The following is a 15,898-nucleotide window of genomic DNA, read 5'->3' as shown; positions in this document are numbered from 1 at the left end:
ACAGCCCCTTTGGAATGCTGAAATGTGTCTTGTGGTGGCAAATCAAAAGGAATTTATCGAGGAAGTAGGTGGGAGGTGGTGGTGTCAAGATAACTGTGAGATTGTGGGCTTCTGGTGGATATTGGTGGCTAACCTATCCCAGAGAAGTCATGGTAAAGTCAGAGATGGACCAATGAAAATCAGACAAACCATTTAATATTCCTTTCCCTGTTTTCTCTGACAGCCCTGGGAGTGTTAAGGTGGCACTTGTACTTCAATTCAAAGGAAATGGAAGCAGCCCCGATGTAATTGTGGGAGCAGTCAAAGAAACATTTCAGCAAAACTTAACACCAGTCAATGCATCCAGCACATCTGGCTCCTTAGATCGTTTTGTCATAGACTTAACATCAATTCAGTTTACTGGTAGGTTGTGGAACAATGTTCCTTGAGTTTGTGATCGCATCCAAAGTGTTATTCTGCATTTAATTTCAATAATATGTTGGTGACAGGAGGCAGCAGCTGAAATTTTTACATCAATCTATACAAATGAAGACAGTGAGTAAATCCCAAATCTCTTTAAATTGGTTTTGGATTCTGCAACGCACTCTGCAATCACAATTTATGCTGAGACTAGGCTTTTGGGTCAACTTTATGGAACTGCTGACCTCAGGGAGCCAAAGCTACAAGCTGGGGGGATCTGCAGTGTTGGCCTGGATTCATCAGCTCAGGTCTGGCCAGCCAGCAGGGTTCCTTTGGGCCTTGCTCCCACCATTTCCACTCCATCGCCTTTAACAGCTGCAATGTCACAGCTCAACAACAGAGGGTGTAATGTTATGTTGACACCAACATTTCCCCAGAACTTCTGAGGGCAGACAGGAATTCCATAACTACTACAACTAAAAAGGCAACTTGCCCTTCAGGTGTGCTGGTTTAATTTAAGCTGAGGCAATTGAACTTTACATTTCAAAATGTACATTGAACAATAAGAGAAAGCCTTGTCACAGTGAAAGTTAAAGTCAAAGATTTGCAGGGGGAAGGGAACTAGAATGTTAGAGCAGATAGTGAGGTGGAGAAAGATAAAGGTCATGCGAGGTCTGCAGGTATCGACAGAAATCAAAGGTTTGTACATGATAGAAATGTTCTCAGGTGCATCTATTTCACTGCAAGGAGTATTGTAGGTAAGGCAGATGAGCTTAGGGCGTGGATTGGCACGTGGGATTACAACATTATTACTATTAGTGAGACATGGTTGCTGGAGGGGCAGGATTGGCAGCTTAATGTTCCGGGGTTCCGTTGTTTCAGACGTGATAGAGGGGGAGGAATGAAAGGGGGAGGAGTGGCATTACTGGTCAGGGAACAGATCATAGCTGTGCGTAGACGGGACAGCCCGGAAGGCTTGTCTACAGAGGCCATATGGGTGGAGCTGAGGAACAGGAAAGGTGTGGCCACACTAATAGGATTGTATTATAGATCGCCCAATAGTCAGAGAGAAATGGAGGAGCAAATCTGTAGAGAGATAGCAGACTGATGCAAGAAACAGAAAGTTGTGATAGTAGGGGATTTGAACTTTCCACATTGACTGGGACTCCCACACTGTGAAAGGGCTGGATGGCTTGGAGTTTGTCAAATGTGTTCAGGAAAGTTTTCTAAATCAATATATAGATGTACCAACGAGACAGAATGCAATACTTGATCTCCTATTACGGAACCAGACAGGTCAGGTGACAGAAGTATGTGTAGGTGAGCATTTTGGGTCCAGTGACCATAATGTCATTAGTTTCAAGTTAGTTATGGATAAGGAGAGGCCTGGTCCTCGAGTGGAGGTTCTAAATTGGAGAAAGGCCAATTTTGTGGAAATGAGAAAGGATCTAGGAAGAGTGGATTGGGATAAGTTGTTTTCTGGCAAGGATGTGTTCAGTAAGTGGAAGGCCTTCAAAAGGTGAAATTTTGAGAGCAGAGTTTGCACGTTCCTGCCAGGATTAAAGGCAAAGTTAACAGGCACAGGCAACCTTGGGTTTTCAAGGGATATTGGTGATCTGGTTAAGAAAAAGAGAGAGGTGTATAGCAGGTATAGGCAACTAGAAACAAAATAAGGTACTTGAAGAGTGTAGAAAATGTAAGAAAATACTAAAGAAGGAAATCAGGAAGGCAAAAAGACATGAGGTTGCTTTGGCAGATAATCTGAAGGTAAACCCAAAGGGTTTCTACAAATATATTAAAAGGATAGCAAGGGACAAAATTGGTCCCCTAGAAGATCAGAGTGGTTGTCTGTGTGGAGCCTCAGGAGATGGGGGAGATCTTAAACAGTTTTTTGCATCAGTATTTACTCAGGAAGCAGGCATAGTGCATATGGAAGGAAGGGAAAAAAAAGCATAAGTGTCATGGAACATATTGAGATTAAAGAGGAGGAAGTGCTTGCTGCCTTACAAAGAATAAAGGTAGATAAACCCCCAGGCCTGACATGGTATTTCCTCAGACCTTGAGAGACTAGTGTAGAAATTGCAGGGGCCCTGGCAGATATATTTAAAATGTCCTAGCCATGGGTGCAGTGCTGGAGGACTGGAGGATAGCTCATGTTGTTCCGTTGTTTAAAAAAGGATCTAAAAGTAAACCAGGTAATTACAGGCTGGTGAGCCTGACATCAGTAGTGGGTAAATTATTGGAAGGTGTTCTGAGAGATTGCATATACAAGTATTTGGACAGCCAAGGGCTGATTAAGGATAGTCAGTGTGGCTTTGTGCATGGTCCATCATGTTTAACGAATCTTGTAGAGTTTTGAGGAAATTACCAAGAAAGTAGATGAAGGAAAGGCTGTGGATGTTGTCTACATGGACTTTAGTAAGGCCTTTGACAAGGTCCCACATGGGAGGTTAGTTCAGAAGGTTCAGACACTGGGTATCCATGGAGAGGTTGTGAACTGGATTCGAAATTGGCTGTGTGGGAGAAGACAGAGTGGTAATGGATGATTGTTTCTCAGACTGGAGGCCTGTGACTAGTGGTGTGCCTCAGGGATCTGTGCTGGGACCATTGTTGTTTGGTGTCTATAATCAATGATCTAGATGATATTGTGGTAAATTGGATCAGCAAGTTTGCTTATGACACTAAGGTTGGAGGTGTTGTGGACAGCATGGAAGGCTTTCAAAGTTTGCAGAGGGATCTGGACCTACTGGAAAAATGGGCCAGAAAATGGCAGATGGAATTCAATATAGACAAATGTGAGGTGTTGCATTTTGGAAGGACAAATCAAGGTAGGACATACACATTAAATGGTTGGGCAGAGGGAACAAAGGGATCTGGGTGTTCAGATAAATAATTACCTGAAAGTGGCATCACAAGTAGACAGGGTTGTAAAGAAGGCTTTTGGCATCCTGGCATTCATAAGTCAATGTATTAAGTATAGGAGTTGGGATGTTATGGTGAGGTTGTATAAGACATTGGTGAGGCCAAATTTGGAGTATTGTGTGCAGTTCTGGTCACCTAACTATAAGAAGGATATCAGTAAGATTGAAAGAGTGCAGAGAAGATTTACTAGAATGTTGCCAGGTCTTCAAGAGTTGAGTTACAGGGAAAGATTGAACATCTTAGGACTTTATTCCTTGGAGTGCAGAAGAATGAGGGGAGATTTGATAGAGGTTTACAAAATTACGAGGGGTATAGACAGAGTTAACGCGAGTAGGCTCTTTCCACTTAGATTAGGAGAGAAGTACGAGAGGACATGGCTTTAGGGTGAAAGGGGAAAGGTTTAGGGGGAACTTCTTCACTCAGAGTGGTGGGAGTGTGGAACAAGCTGCTATCTGACGTGGTAAATGCAGGCTCACTATTAAGTTTTAAGAATAAATTGGATAGATACATGGATGGGAGAGGTCTGGAGGGTTATGGACTGGGTGCAGGTCAATGGGACTTGTGGAATAAAGTTTCAGCACAGACTAGAAGGGCTGAATGGCCTGTTTTCTGTGCTGTAGTGTTCTCTGGTTCTAAAGTCAAAGTTTGTCATATGCACAAGCACATGAATGCACTGGTACAATAAAAAAAACTTACTTGCAGCAGCATCACAGGCACATAGCATCATACAAGCAGCATTCACAAGAAAAACAAATTAAACAATTTTTACAAGAGCAAAAACAACTAGAACAAGAAAAAAAAAGTCCATTTTAGTGCAAAGTGGTGAAAGTGGTTATAGTGTTGCTAAACTGTACTGGTGATTAGGGTTGTGCCAGTTGATTCAAGAACTGAATGGTTGAAGGGAACTAGTTATTCTTGAACCTGGTGGTGTGGGACTTCAGGCTTCTGTACCTCTTGCCCAATGGTAGTTGAGAAAAGATGGCTTATCCCAGATGATGGGGATCTTTGATGATGGATGTAGCTTTCTTGGTATTGGTATTGGTTTATTATTACTACTTGTACCAAGGTACAGTGAAAAACTTGTCTTGCATACTGATCGTACAGATCAATTCATTACACAGTGGACAGTAGATAATACCTATGGTGGAGAGGGATGTGCCCATGATGTATTGGGCTGAGTCCACTACTCTCTGCAGCTTCTTGCGTTCCTGCACATTTGAACTGCTGTACCAGACCACAATGCAACCAGTCAGGATACTTTCAACAATACATCTGTAGAAGTTCGTCAGAGTGTTTGGTGACAAGCCGAACCTCCCTAACCTTCTAAGAAAGTTAGTTGAAGGGGTTTAGTTTACTACAACTTCTGGAATAGCTATGTACAACTGCCTCAAAAACTTACTTAGGACAAAAAAAACCAAAGAAACCACATTCCTCTTCTTGCCTTTTTACTCAGTACCACAGTCAGTGCACTGGTAAGTCTGGGAACTGTGCTGGAGAGCATTGTGGCTGCTCCTGGGGCCCAGCTCATCATTCATTAATACATTTCCATGGGTAAGTATGGAATCCAGAGCTGAGCTGCCCCCAGATGTAGCAGGTGGTTCTCCATGAAACCACCATCTGGAGGCAAGAGTTCAGTACAGAGTCTTCACACTATGATGCTGGCCATCAAGTCCTTAGATAAATAAAATACTTACCCAAATCCCATCCCCACACCATCCTTCCTTGATCTCCAGGAGGTCAACCCCAATCCTTGTTCTCCACCAATCTCTCCCAGTTAATCCCATGAAGTTACAGATATGGGCAGAAAAGTGGCAGATGGAGTTTAATCCAGGCAAGTGTGAGGTATTGCACTTTGGGAGGTCAAATGAAAGGAGAAGGTATACAGTTAATGGTAGGCCCCTTAATAGCATTGAGGTACAGAGGGATCTTGGGGTCCAGGTCCACAGTACACTGAAAGTGGCTACACAAGTGGATAAGGTAAAGGTGGCGTATGGCATTCTTGCCTTCATTGGTAGGGGTGCTGAGTATAAGAGTAAGGAAGTCATGCTGCAGCTATATAAAACTTTAGTCAGACCACACTTGGTGTATTGTGTGCAGTTCTGGTCACCCCGTTATAGGAAGGATGCAGAGACTGTGGAAAGGGTGCAGAAGAGGCTTACCAGGATGCTGCCTGGATTAGAGGGTATGAGCTAGAAGGAAAGGTTAAACAAACTTGCGTTGTTCTCCCTAAAGCATCAGAGGCTGAGGGGAGACCTGATAGAGGTTTATAACATTATCAGCAACATGAATAAGATAGACAGTCAGAATCTTTCCCTAGGGTAGAAATGTCAAACACCAGAGGACATGCTTTTAAGGTTTGGGGCAGGGGGTAGTTTAAAGGCAATGAGGGGGCAAGTTTTTTTTAAACCATATAGAGAGGTAGGTGCCTGGAATTGGCTCAGGGGTAGTAGTGGAAGCAGGCAATTTGGTGGAGTTTGAGAGGCTTTTAGATAGACATGAATATGAAGGGAATGGTAGGATATGGATGATACACAGGAGGAGGACATTTAGTATAAATTGACATCAAGAATGGCCTGTCCAGTGCTGTACTGTTCTATGAGAAAAACAAAGGACTGCAGATGCTGGAATCTAGATGAAAAACACGATGATGCTGGAGGAACTCAGCAGGCCAGGCAGCATCTGTGGAGAAAAGCAGGTGGTCAACATTTCAGGGTCAGGACCCTTCTTCAGGACTGAAGGCAGAAAAAGGGGAAGCCCAATATATAGGAGGGAAAAGCAGAGAAGTGATAAGTGGACAAAAGAGGGGAGGCAGGGTGGACACAAGGTGGTGATAGGTAGATGCAGGTAAGAGACAGTGATGGGCAGGTGCTGGGGGGGGCACGGTGGTGATAGGGGGAGTGGAGAACAGATCCACCAGGGATGGGTCAAAGGTAAGGAGAGAAAGGAAGAAAAAGAGGCTAGGAAAGGGAAGAAGATAAGAAGCATGGTTGGGGGCAGGGTGGTGATGTGGGGAAGGGTGGTGGAGAATTCAATGTTCATGCTGTCAGGCTGCAAGGTTCCAAGCCAGAAAATGAGGTGCTGTTCCTCCAGTTTGTGCTTGGAATTCTCCTGGCAGTGGAGGAGGCCAAGGACTGACACATCAGTGATAGTGTGGGAGGGGAGTTGAAGTGACTGGCAATGGGGAGATGCAGGTTGTGGTTACGGACAGAGCACAGATGCTCTGCGGGTCACCTAGTCTGCATTTGGTCTTGCCATTGCAGAGAAGGCCACACTTGGAGCAACAAATGCAGTAGATGATATTAAGGGAGGTGCAGGTGAATCTGTCTCACCTGAAAGGACTGTAAGTCCCTGGATGGAGCTGATGGAGGTGTAGGGGCAGGTGTTGCACCTATGGTGTGAGCAGTGGAAAGTTCCCAGGATGGGAGTCGGATGGGTGTGGGGAGGAGTAAACTAGGGGGTCATGCTGAGAGCAGTCCCTGTGAAAGGCAGAAAGGGGTGGGGAGGGGAAGATATGCTTGGTAGTGGGGTCCCAATGGAGATGGCAGAAGTGGCAGAGAATGTGTCAGATGCATAGGCTGGTGGGATGAAATGCGAGGACAAGGGGTACCCTATCCCTGTTAGGTCTGGAAGGGGTGGAGGTGAGAGCAGAGGCGTGGGAACTAGCAGAGATACGGGTGCAAGCTCTCTTGACCATGGTAGGGGGGAAGCCATGGTTCGTAAAGAAGTTGGACATCTCGGATGTCCTGGAGTGGAAAACCTCATCATGGGAGCAGATGTGGCGGAGGTGGAGAAATTGAGAAAAGGGATCACGTCCTTGCAAGAGACAGGGTGGGAGGAGCTGTAGTTGAGGTAGCTGTGGGCATCAGTGGGTTTGTAGAAGATGTCAGTGGATAAGGAATCTCCTGAGATGGAGATGGAAAGATTGAGAAAGAGGAGAGGTGTCAGAGACAGTCCAAGTGAATTGGAGAGCAGCGTGAAAAGTTGTGGCGAAATTTATGAAACTGTCGAGTTCTGCATGGGGACAAGAGGTGGCAGCAATGTCACCCCTCTTTTGTCCACCTATTACTGCTCTGCTTTTCTCTCCTATATATTGGGGCTTCCCCTTTTCCTATCTTAGACCTGAAGAAGGGTCCTGGCCCAAAACATTGACCACTTGCTTTTCTCCACGGATGCTGCCTGGCCTGCTGAGTCCCTCCAGCATCAGTGTTTTTCACCTGTACTGTTCTAAATAGTGCAGAAAAAGGAATAATGAGCTAGTGTTCATGGACCATTCAGAAATCTGATGACAGAGGGGAAGAAGCTGTTCCTAAATCATTAAGTGTGGATCTTCAGGCTCCTGTACCTCTTCCCTGATGGTAGTAATGAGAAGAGGGCATGTCCTGGATAGTGAGGCTCCTTTGTGATGGATGCACGGCCTCTTGAAGACGTCCTAGATGGTAGGGGAGGGTTGTGCCTGTGATAGAGCTGGCCAAGTCTACAACCCTCTGCAGCCTCTTGCCATCTTGTGCATTGGACCCTCCATACCAGGCAGTGATGCAACCAGTCAGAATGCTCTACACCATATATCTATAGAAATTTATGAGAGTCTTTGGTGACATACCAAATCTCCTCAAACTCCTAATGAAGCAGAGCCGATGGTGTGCCTTTTTCATGATTGCATCAATGTGTTGGGCCCAGGATAGATCCTGAGATGCTGACACCCAAGAACTTGAACTGCTCATCCTTTCCACCACTGACCCCTCAATGAGGACTGGTGTGTGTTCTCCTGACTTCCCTTTCCTGAAGGTGCATTAGGAATATCTGGGCAGGTGGTTCCAGCTCATATAGAGAACTGCCCACTGTTCATACCATTGTAGGAAGTCAATTCCAGCACTAGTGCTGGATATGTCCATGCTCAAGTGCAGGCATGGGAGAAAGGACCCAGTTTCACAGATGGCAACCTTGAGATCCTAGTGGAGGAAGCTGGCAATTGGAAGCAGGTCTTCCATACAAAAGGGTTCCAAAGTGACTCTTCCCATGACAAACGACAACTGGAAGAAGTGGCAGGAGGGATTAATATTAGTGGTAAAGCCCCATGGGTGACTAAGGGCTCGTGAGTGACCAGAGACAATGGAGACACCCACAAATCCCATTTGATAAGCCTTACCACATTATCCCACATACCACTGCTCCACTATGCAGATACATATCTCACAAACACTTAGTTATTCAGCAATCTTCCCTCTCCCTTGCTGGATGAGGTGTCCACAAAGAGAAGACATTGAAGGAGACCCAGGTTGCAAATTCAGTCACATGGCTGTGATCATTTGCTGTTATCTGGAAAGAACAGGTAACATCAAATGTCCAAATGCCTTTTGGACTTTGTAACTGTATCTGCCTGCACCAACTCTTCTGGCAGTTCATTCCAGATATTCACCAACCTCAGTGTGAAAAACAGATCTCCTTTAAATTTCTCCCCTCTCACTTTAAACCTGTGCCTGCTAGATCTACACTCCCTTGCCCTGGGAGATAGGATGGATAATCTGAGTCTATCTATGCCTCTCATTATCTAAACCTCTGTAGGTCACCTCTCACCCTTCTACTTTCCAGTGAGAATAAACCCAAGCCTGTCCAATCTCCTTGTAACTACAGACCTCCAGTCCAAGCAACATCTTGGTGAATCTTTTCTGCAATCTCTCTATTACTGCCACACCATTCCTGTATTGTGGGGATCAGAACTGTACACAATGCTCTCAAGTCTGGTCTAACCATTTTTTTGTTACAGCTGCAACATGATATCCCAACTCTCATACCCAGTGTGTCAGCTGATGATGGCAAGCATACCAATTGCCCTTTTCACTACCCTACCCACTAATGTTGCACTTTCAGGGAGTGATGTATTTGCACTCCAAGGTCTCTCCATACATCAACACTCCTTAGGTCCCTGCCATTTACTCCATATGTCCTACCAGTATTTGACCTCCCAAAGAACAGCATCTCATATTTGTTTGGATTAAATTCCATCTTCCACCACTATGCCCAACTTTCCTGCTGATCTATGTCCTGCTGTATCCTTAGACAACCTTCTTCACTCCAACTACAACTCCACCAATTCTTGTGTTGTTTGCAAACTTACTGATTAGACCACTTACAGTTTCATCCAAGTCATTTACATGTATTACAAACAACAGTGGTTCCAGCATCAATCCCTGCAGTATATAACACCATTTTGCTGGGGTACCTCTCCAAATATTACAGAGAGATTGAATCAGAATCAGGTTTATTATCACTGACACATTGTGAAATTTGTTGTTTTCCAGCAGCAGTACAAGACATAAAAATTACTATAAAGTTACCAGAAAAATAAAATAGTGCAAGAGGAATGATGAGGTAGAGTTCATGGGCAGTTCAGAAACCTGATGGCGGAGAAGAAGCTGTTCCTGAATCATGAGTGTGGGCCTTCAGGCTCTTGTACCTCCTCCCTGATGGTAGTAATGAGAAGAGGGCTTGTCCTGGGTGGTGAGGGTTCTTGATGATGGAGGCCACCTTCTTGAGGCACCATCTTTTGAAGATGTCCTCAATGGTAGGGAGGGTTGTGCCCGCAATGGAGCTGGCTGAGTCTACAACCCTCTGCAGCTTCTCTCAATACTGTGCATGGTAGCCTCCATAGCCGACAGTTTTGAGAATGCTCTCCACTGTATCTCTAGAAATTTGCGAGGGTCTTTAGTGACATATGTGCCCTCCGGGCATTGTAATGAGGATACACATCATGTAAACAGAGGTGTAGGGACAAGTTTTCATTGAGAGCTCTGTGTAAGTTTTGACAATTTTCATGTGTAGCAAATGACTATGCAATGAGTCATTCAGGTAGCACTTGAAAATTGACCATTGTGCAGTCAATTTTTTTGACCCTTAGATGTTCTTTGGTACAATGATTGATGTAGCATACAGTAATCAAGATGGGGTCTAACCAATATCTGACATATTAAGGTAATGTGATCACTGAGCAACTCTGCTGATTTCCAAATTGTTGACTTGCTATAGTCAGTAATAGTGACTTTTTGCATCTTTATTCATTTTAGAAATCAGTAAGGCAGAAGCAGAAGCTCTTTTCTTTAAAGGTAAGCCATTGATCTTGAATATTTTAATGTTGATTAATTTCTATATATTTGTTTTCAAATAAAGATACTTTATTTGCCACATCTGCTGCTTTTTTCAATTAACTTTTCTGTTACTCAACTAACAAGAAAGTGCATTGCAGAGAACAAGGATGTATCAGGGAATAAATTTCATGTTAAATTGCTCTAAGTTTTTTCACATTGAACTCCTGAAAAAATTCAGAGGGTGTCAATTCAGTTATCAATAAAAGCCCACTAATTCAGTGGAGTTGTGTTGTAAACTGATACAACTAGAAACCACACTGAAAGTAGCCTTTGATCTTCCCCAGTGACCAGAATTCAATACAAATGAAATCATCTTTAGATTACATGTCAAAACTCAAATGATGTGTGGACACATAGGGCAATACATCAGTTCATGAGCAAATTTACAGCACAATGTACAAGTGAATTTATAGGACACAGAACAGTATAAGGGTCTTTGAAATGTCCCTATTGTATCAGCCTCTACCGCCACCTGGGCAGTGTTCCAGGCACCCACCACTTTGTGTAAAGAACCTACCTTTGATATCGCCACAAAATTTCCCTCCTCTGACCTTAAACATATGTCCTCTGGTATTGGTCATTGCCGCCCTGGGGAAAAGATGCTGGCTGTCCACTATCTATGCCCCTCATGATCTTATACATCTCAATCAAGTCACCTCTCATCCTGCATCCCCCTAAAGAGAAAAGTCCTAGCTCACTCAACCTTTCCTCATTAGATATGTTCTCTAATCTAGGCAGCCTCTGAGTAAATCTTCTCTGCACCCTCTCTATAGCTTCCACATCCTTCCTATAGTGAGGTGACCAGAAATGAACACAATATGCCGTTTTATAGAGCTGTAACGTTACCCTGTGGCTCGTGAACTCAATCCCCCGACTAATGAAGGCCAGCAGACCATAGGCCTTCTTAACCACCCTATCGATTTGCGTGGCAACCTTGAGGGATCTATGGACTTGGACCCAAAAATTCCTCTGTTCCTCCATACTGCTAAGAATCCCATCATTAACCTTGTACTCTGCCTTTAAGTTCATTCTTCCAAAGTGAATCACTTCACACTTTTCCAGATTGAATGCCATAGAATCAGAACACTACAGCACAGAAAACAGGCCAGTCGGCCCCTCTAGTCTGTGCCAAAACTTTATTCCGCTAGTTCCATTGACCTGCACCTAGTCCATAACCCTCCAGACCTCTCCCATCCATGTATCTATCCAATTTATGCTTAAACCTTGAGTGAGCCCACATTTACCACATCAAATGGCAGCTCTTTCCACACTCCCACCACTCTCCAAGTGAAGAAGTTCCCCCCAAACTTTTCCCCTTTCACCCTAAAACCATGTAAATGTGCTTATCTCTCCTAATCTAGGTGGAAAGAGCCTACTTACATTTACTCTGTCTATACCCCTCAATTTTGTAAACCTCTATCAAATCTCCCCTCATTCTTCTGCACTCCAAGGAATAAAGTCCTAAGATGTTCAATCTTTCCCTGTAACTCAACTCCTGAAGACCCGACAACATTCTAGTAAATCTTCTCTGCACTTTCAATCTTACTGACATCCTTCCTATAGTTAGGTGACCAGAACTGCACACAATACTCCAAATTTGGCCTCACCAATGGCTTATACAACCTCACCATAACATCCCAACTCCTATACTCAATACTTTGATTTATGAATACCAGGATGCCAAAAGCCTTCTTTACAACCCAGTCTACCTGTGACGCCACTTTCAGGGAATTGTGTATCTGAACTCCCAGATCCCTTTGTTCCTCCATACTCTTCAGTGCCCTACCATTTACTGTGTATGTCCTCCCTTGATTTGTCCTTCCAAAATGCAACACCTCACACTTGTCTGCATTAAATTCCATCTGCCATTTTCTGGACCATTTTTCCAGTAGGTCCAGATCCCTCTGCAAACTTTGAAAGCCTTCCTTGCTGTCCACAACACCTCCAACCTTAGTGTCATCAGTAAACTTGCTGATCCAATTTACCACATTATCATCTAGATCATTGATATAGACAACAAACAACAATGAACCCAGTGCAGATCCCCGAGGCACACCACTAGTCATAGGCCTCCAATCTGAGAAACAAACATCCACTACCACTGTCTTCTCCCACACAGCCAATTTCAAATCCAGTTCACAACCTTTCCATGGATACCTAGTGTCTGAACCTTCTGAACTAACCTCCCATGTGGGACCTTGTCAAAGGCCTTACTAAAGTCTATGTAGACAACATCCATAGCCCTTCCTTCATCTACTTTCTTGGTAACCTCCTCAAAAAACTCTACAAGATTTGTTAAACACAATCTACCACACACAAAGCTATGCTGACTATCCTTAATCAGCCCTTGGCTGTCCAAATACTTGTATATGTGATCTCTCAGAATACCTTCCAATAATTTACCTACTACTGATGTCAGGCTCACTGGCCTGTAATTACCTGGTTTACTTTTAGATCCTTTTTTAAACAACGGAACAACATGAGCTACCCTCCAGTCCTCCAGCACCGCACCCGTGGCTAGGACATTTTAAATATATCTGCCAGGGCCCTTCTAATTTCTACACTAGTATCTCTCAAGGTCCGATGAAATATCATGTCTGGCTTGGGGGATTTATCTACCTTTATTCACTGCAAGGCAGCAAGCACCTCCTCCTCCTCTTTAATCTCTATATGTTCCATGACACTACTGCTTGTTTCCCTTCCTTCCATATCCCCTATGCCAGCTTCCTGAGTAAATACTGATGCAAAAATACTTTTTAAGATCTCCCCGATCTCCTGAGGCTTCACACATAGCCAACCACTCTGATCTTCTAGGGGACCAATTTTGTCTCTTACTATCTTTTTACTCTTAATATACTTGTAGATACCCTTCAGGTTTACCTTCAAATTATCTGCCAAAGCAACCTCATGTCTTCTTTTTGCCTTCCCGATTTCCTTCTTTAGTATTTTCTTATATTTCCTATACTCTTCAAGTACCTCATTTGTTTCTAGTTGCCTATTCCTGCTATACACCTCTCTCTTTCTTAAAGAGATCACCAATATCCCTTGAAAACCAAGGTTCCCTATGCTTGTTACCTTTGCCTTTAATCCTGGCAGGAACATGCAATCTCTGCACTCTCAAAATTTTGCCTTTGAAGGCCTTCCACTTACTGAACACATCCTTGCCAGAAAACAACTTATCCCAATCCACTCTTCCTAGACCCTTTCTCATTTCCACAAAATTGGCCTTTCTCCAATTTAGAACCTCCACTTGAGGACCAGAGCTATCCTTATCCATAATTAACTTGAAACTAATGACATTATGGTTACTGGACCCAAAATGTTTACCTACACAATTCTGTCACCTGACCTGTCTGTTTCCCTAATAGGAGATCAAATATTGCATTCTCTCTCGTTGGTACCTCTACATATTGATGTAAAAATTTCCCTGAACACACTTGACAAACTTCAAGCCATCCAGCCCTTTCACAGTGTGGGAGTCCCAGTCAATGTGGAAAGTTCAAATCCCCTACTATTACAACTTTCTGTTTCTTACATCAGTCTGCTATCTCTCTACAGATTTGCTCCTCCAATTCTCTGACTATTGGGCGGTCTATAATACTACCCTATTAGTGTGGTCACACCTTTCCCGTTCCTCAGCTCCACCCATATGGCCTCTGTAGACAAGCCCTCCGGGCTGTCCTGTCTATGCACAGCTGTGATATTTTCCCTGACCAGTAATGCCACTCCTCCCCCTTTCATCCCTCCCCCTCTATCATGTCTGAAATAACGAAAGCCCGGAACATTAAGCTGCCAGTCCTGCCCTCCTGAATCCAAGTCTCACTAATAGCAATAATGTCATAATCCCACGTGCCAATCCACGCCCTAAATCCATCTGCCTTACCTACAATACTTCTTGCATTGAAATAGATGCTCCTGAGAACATTTCTATCACCTACAAACCTTTGATTTATGTCTATACCTGCAGTCCTCGCATGACCTTTTTCCTCCTCACTATCTGCTCTAACACTCTGGTTCCCCTCCCCCTGCAAATCTAGTTTAAACTTCCCAGAGCAGCACTAGCAAACCTACCCACAAGTATGTTAGTCCCCTTCCAGTTCAGGTGCAAATCATCCCATCGGAACAGGTTCCACCTTCCCTGGAAGGAAGCCCAATTGTCCAGAAACATGAAGCCCTCCCTCCTGCACCATCTCCTTAGCCATATATTTAGCTGGCTTATCTTCCTATTTCTAGCCTCACTAGCACATGGCACAGATAGCAATCCTGAGATTGCAACCTTGGAGGTCCTGTCCTTCAACTTTGCACCTAATTCTCTAAATTCTTTGCAGGACCTCCTCCTTCTCTTTCCTATCCATGTCGTTGGTCCGTACATGGACCACGACATCTGGCTGCTCACTCTCCCTCCTGAAAATATCGAGAACTCGATCCAAGATATCACAGACCCTGGCACCAGGGAGGCAACAGATCATCCCAGATTCTCAATCTCTCCTACAGAACCTCCTACCTGCCCCCCTAACTATGAATCCCCTATCACTACTGCTCTCCTCTTTTCCTTCCTTCCTGAGCCGAGGGTCCAGTCTCAGTGCCAGAGACGCAACCACTACAACTTGTTCCTGGTAGGTCATCCCCACCAGTAGTATCCAAAACAGTATACTTATTTTTGATGGGAACAGCCACAGGGGTGCCCTGCTCTTTCTGTCTATACCTCTTCCCTCTCCTGACAGTCATCCAGCTGCCTGCCTTATGACTTTTAAGAGTGACTATCTCCCTGAAACTCCTGTCTATTTCTGCCTCACGAATGCTCAGAACTTCATCTAGCTCCCTAACTCGGTTTGTCAGGAGCTGCAGCTGGATGCACCTTTTACAGGTGTCATCATCAGGGACAAGTGTGCTGTCCCTGACTTCCCACATACTGCACACAGAGCACTCAACTGCCCTAACTGCTGCCTTCATTACCTACTCCTAAGTTAATTAAAGGAACTTACCTGGCCTTACCTCACTGGAAGCAAGCTTTTCCTCAGCCTCTGCTCACCAAAGCCTCAAAGCTCCACTCCTACCTTGAGCCACTCACACATTGGCCACTCCTCTTCAGTTACCCCTCCTTATATTTGTCCCTGCCAATTATCTCAAGTACTCACTCCCTCTAATCAACCAATCAACACTCTGTTTAACCCTTCAGTTGCCCTCAATGCTCCTTTTAGAGCATGCTCACCTCAGCTGCTTCCCAGAAATCAGCGCTCTCCTGAGCCCCTCATTCCTCCTCCTGCTGTGACAGTCCCACAAGCACACTGTCCCGAGTCCCTGCTCCGCGGTCCTTTTAAAGCACGCTCACCTCAGCAATCAGCACTCTCCCGAGCCCCTTGTTCCTCCTCCTGCTGCGACAGTCCCGTGATCACACTGTCCTGAGACCCCGCTGCACACTCCTTTTAAAGCAC

At 44.5% G+C, this 15,898-nt stretch overlaps 1 protein-coding gene across 3 annotated transcripts in view; it reads left to right on the top strand.

Annotated features, from left to right (window-relative positions):
* The window catches only part of LOC127572666 (transmembrane protease serine 11B-like protein), a 77,780-nt gene that overhangs the window by 18,796 nt on the left and 43,086 nt on the right, over nucleotides 1–15,898 (top strand). For all 3 annotated transcript variants that reach the window (XM_052020162.1, XM_052020160.1, XM_052020161.1), the window contains exons 5-6: nucleotides 224–402; nucleotides 10,383–10,421. In XM_052020162.1, the coding sequence (XP_051876122.1) occupies nucleotides 224–402; nucleotides 10,383–10,421 (218 nt within the window). The remainder of the gene's footprint in view (nucleotides 1–223; nucleotides 403–10,382; nucleotides 10,422–15,898) is intronic.

Source organism: Pristis pectinata, chromosome 7 (assembly GCF_009764475.1).
Source record: "Pristis pectinata isolate sPriPec2 chromosome 7, sPriPec2.1.pri, whole genome shotgun sequence".
In the NCBI taxonomy this organism is placed as follows: domain Eukaryota; kingdom Metazoa; phylum Chordata; class Chondrichthyes; order Rhinopristiformes; family Pristidae; genus Pristis; species Pristis pectinata.
The sequence above is the reverse complement of the archived record's forward strand: the minus strand, read 5'-3'. Positions and strand labels throughout refer to the sequence as shown.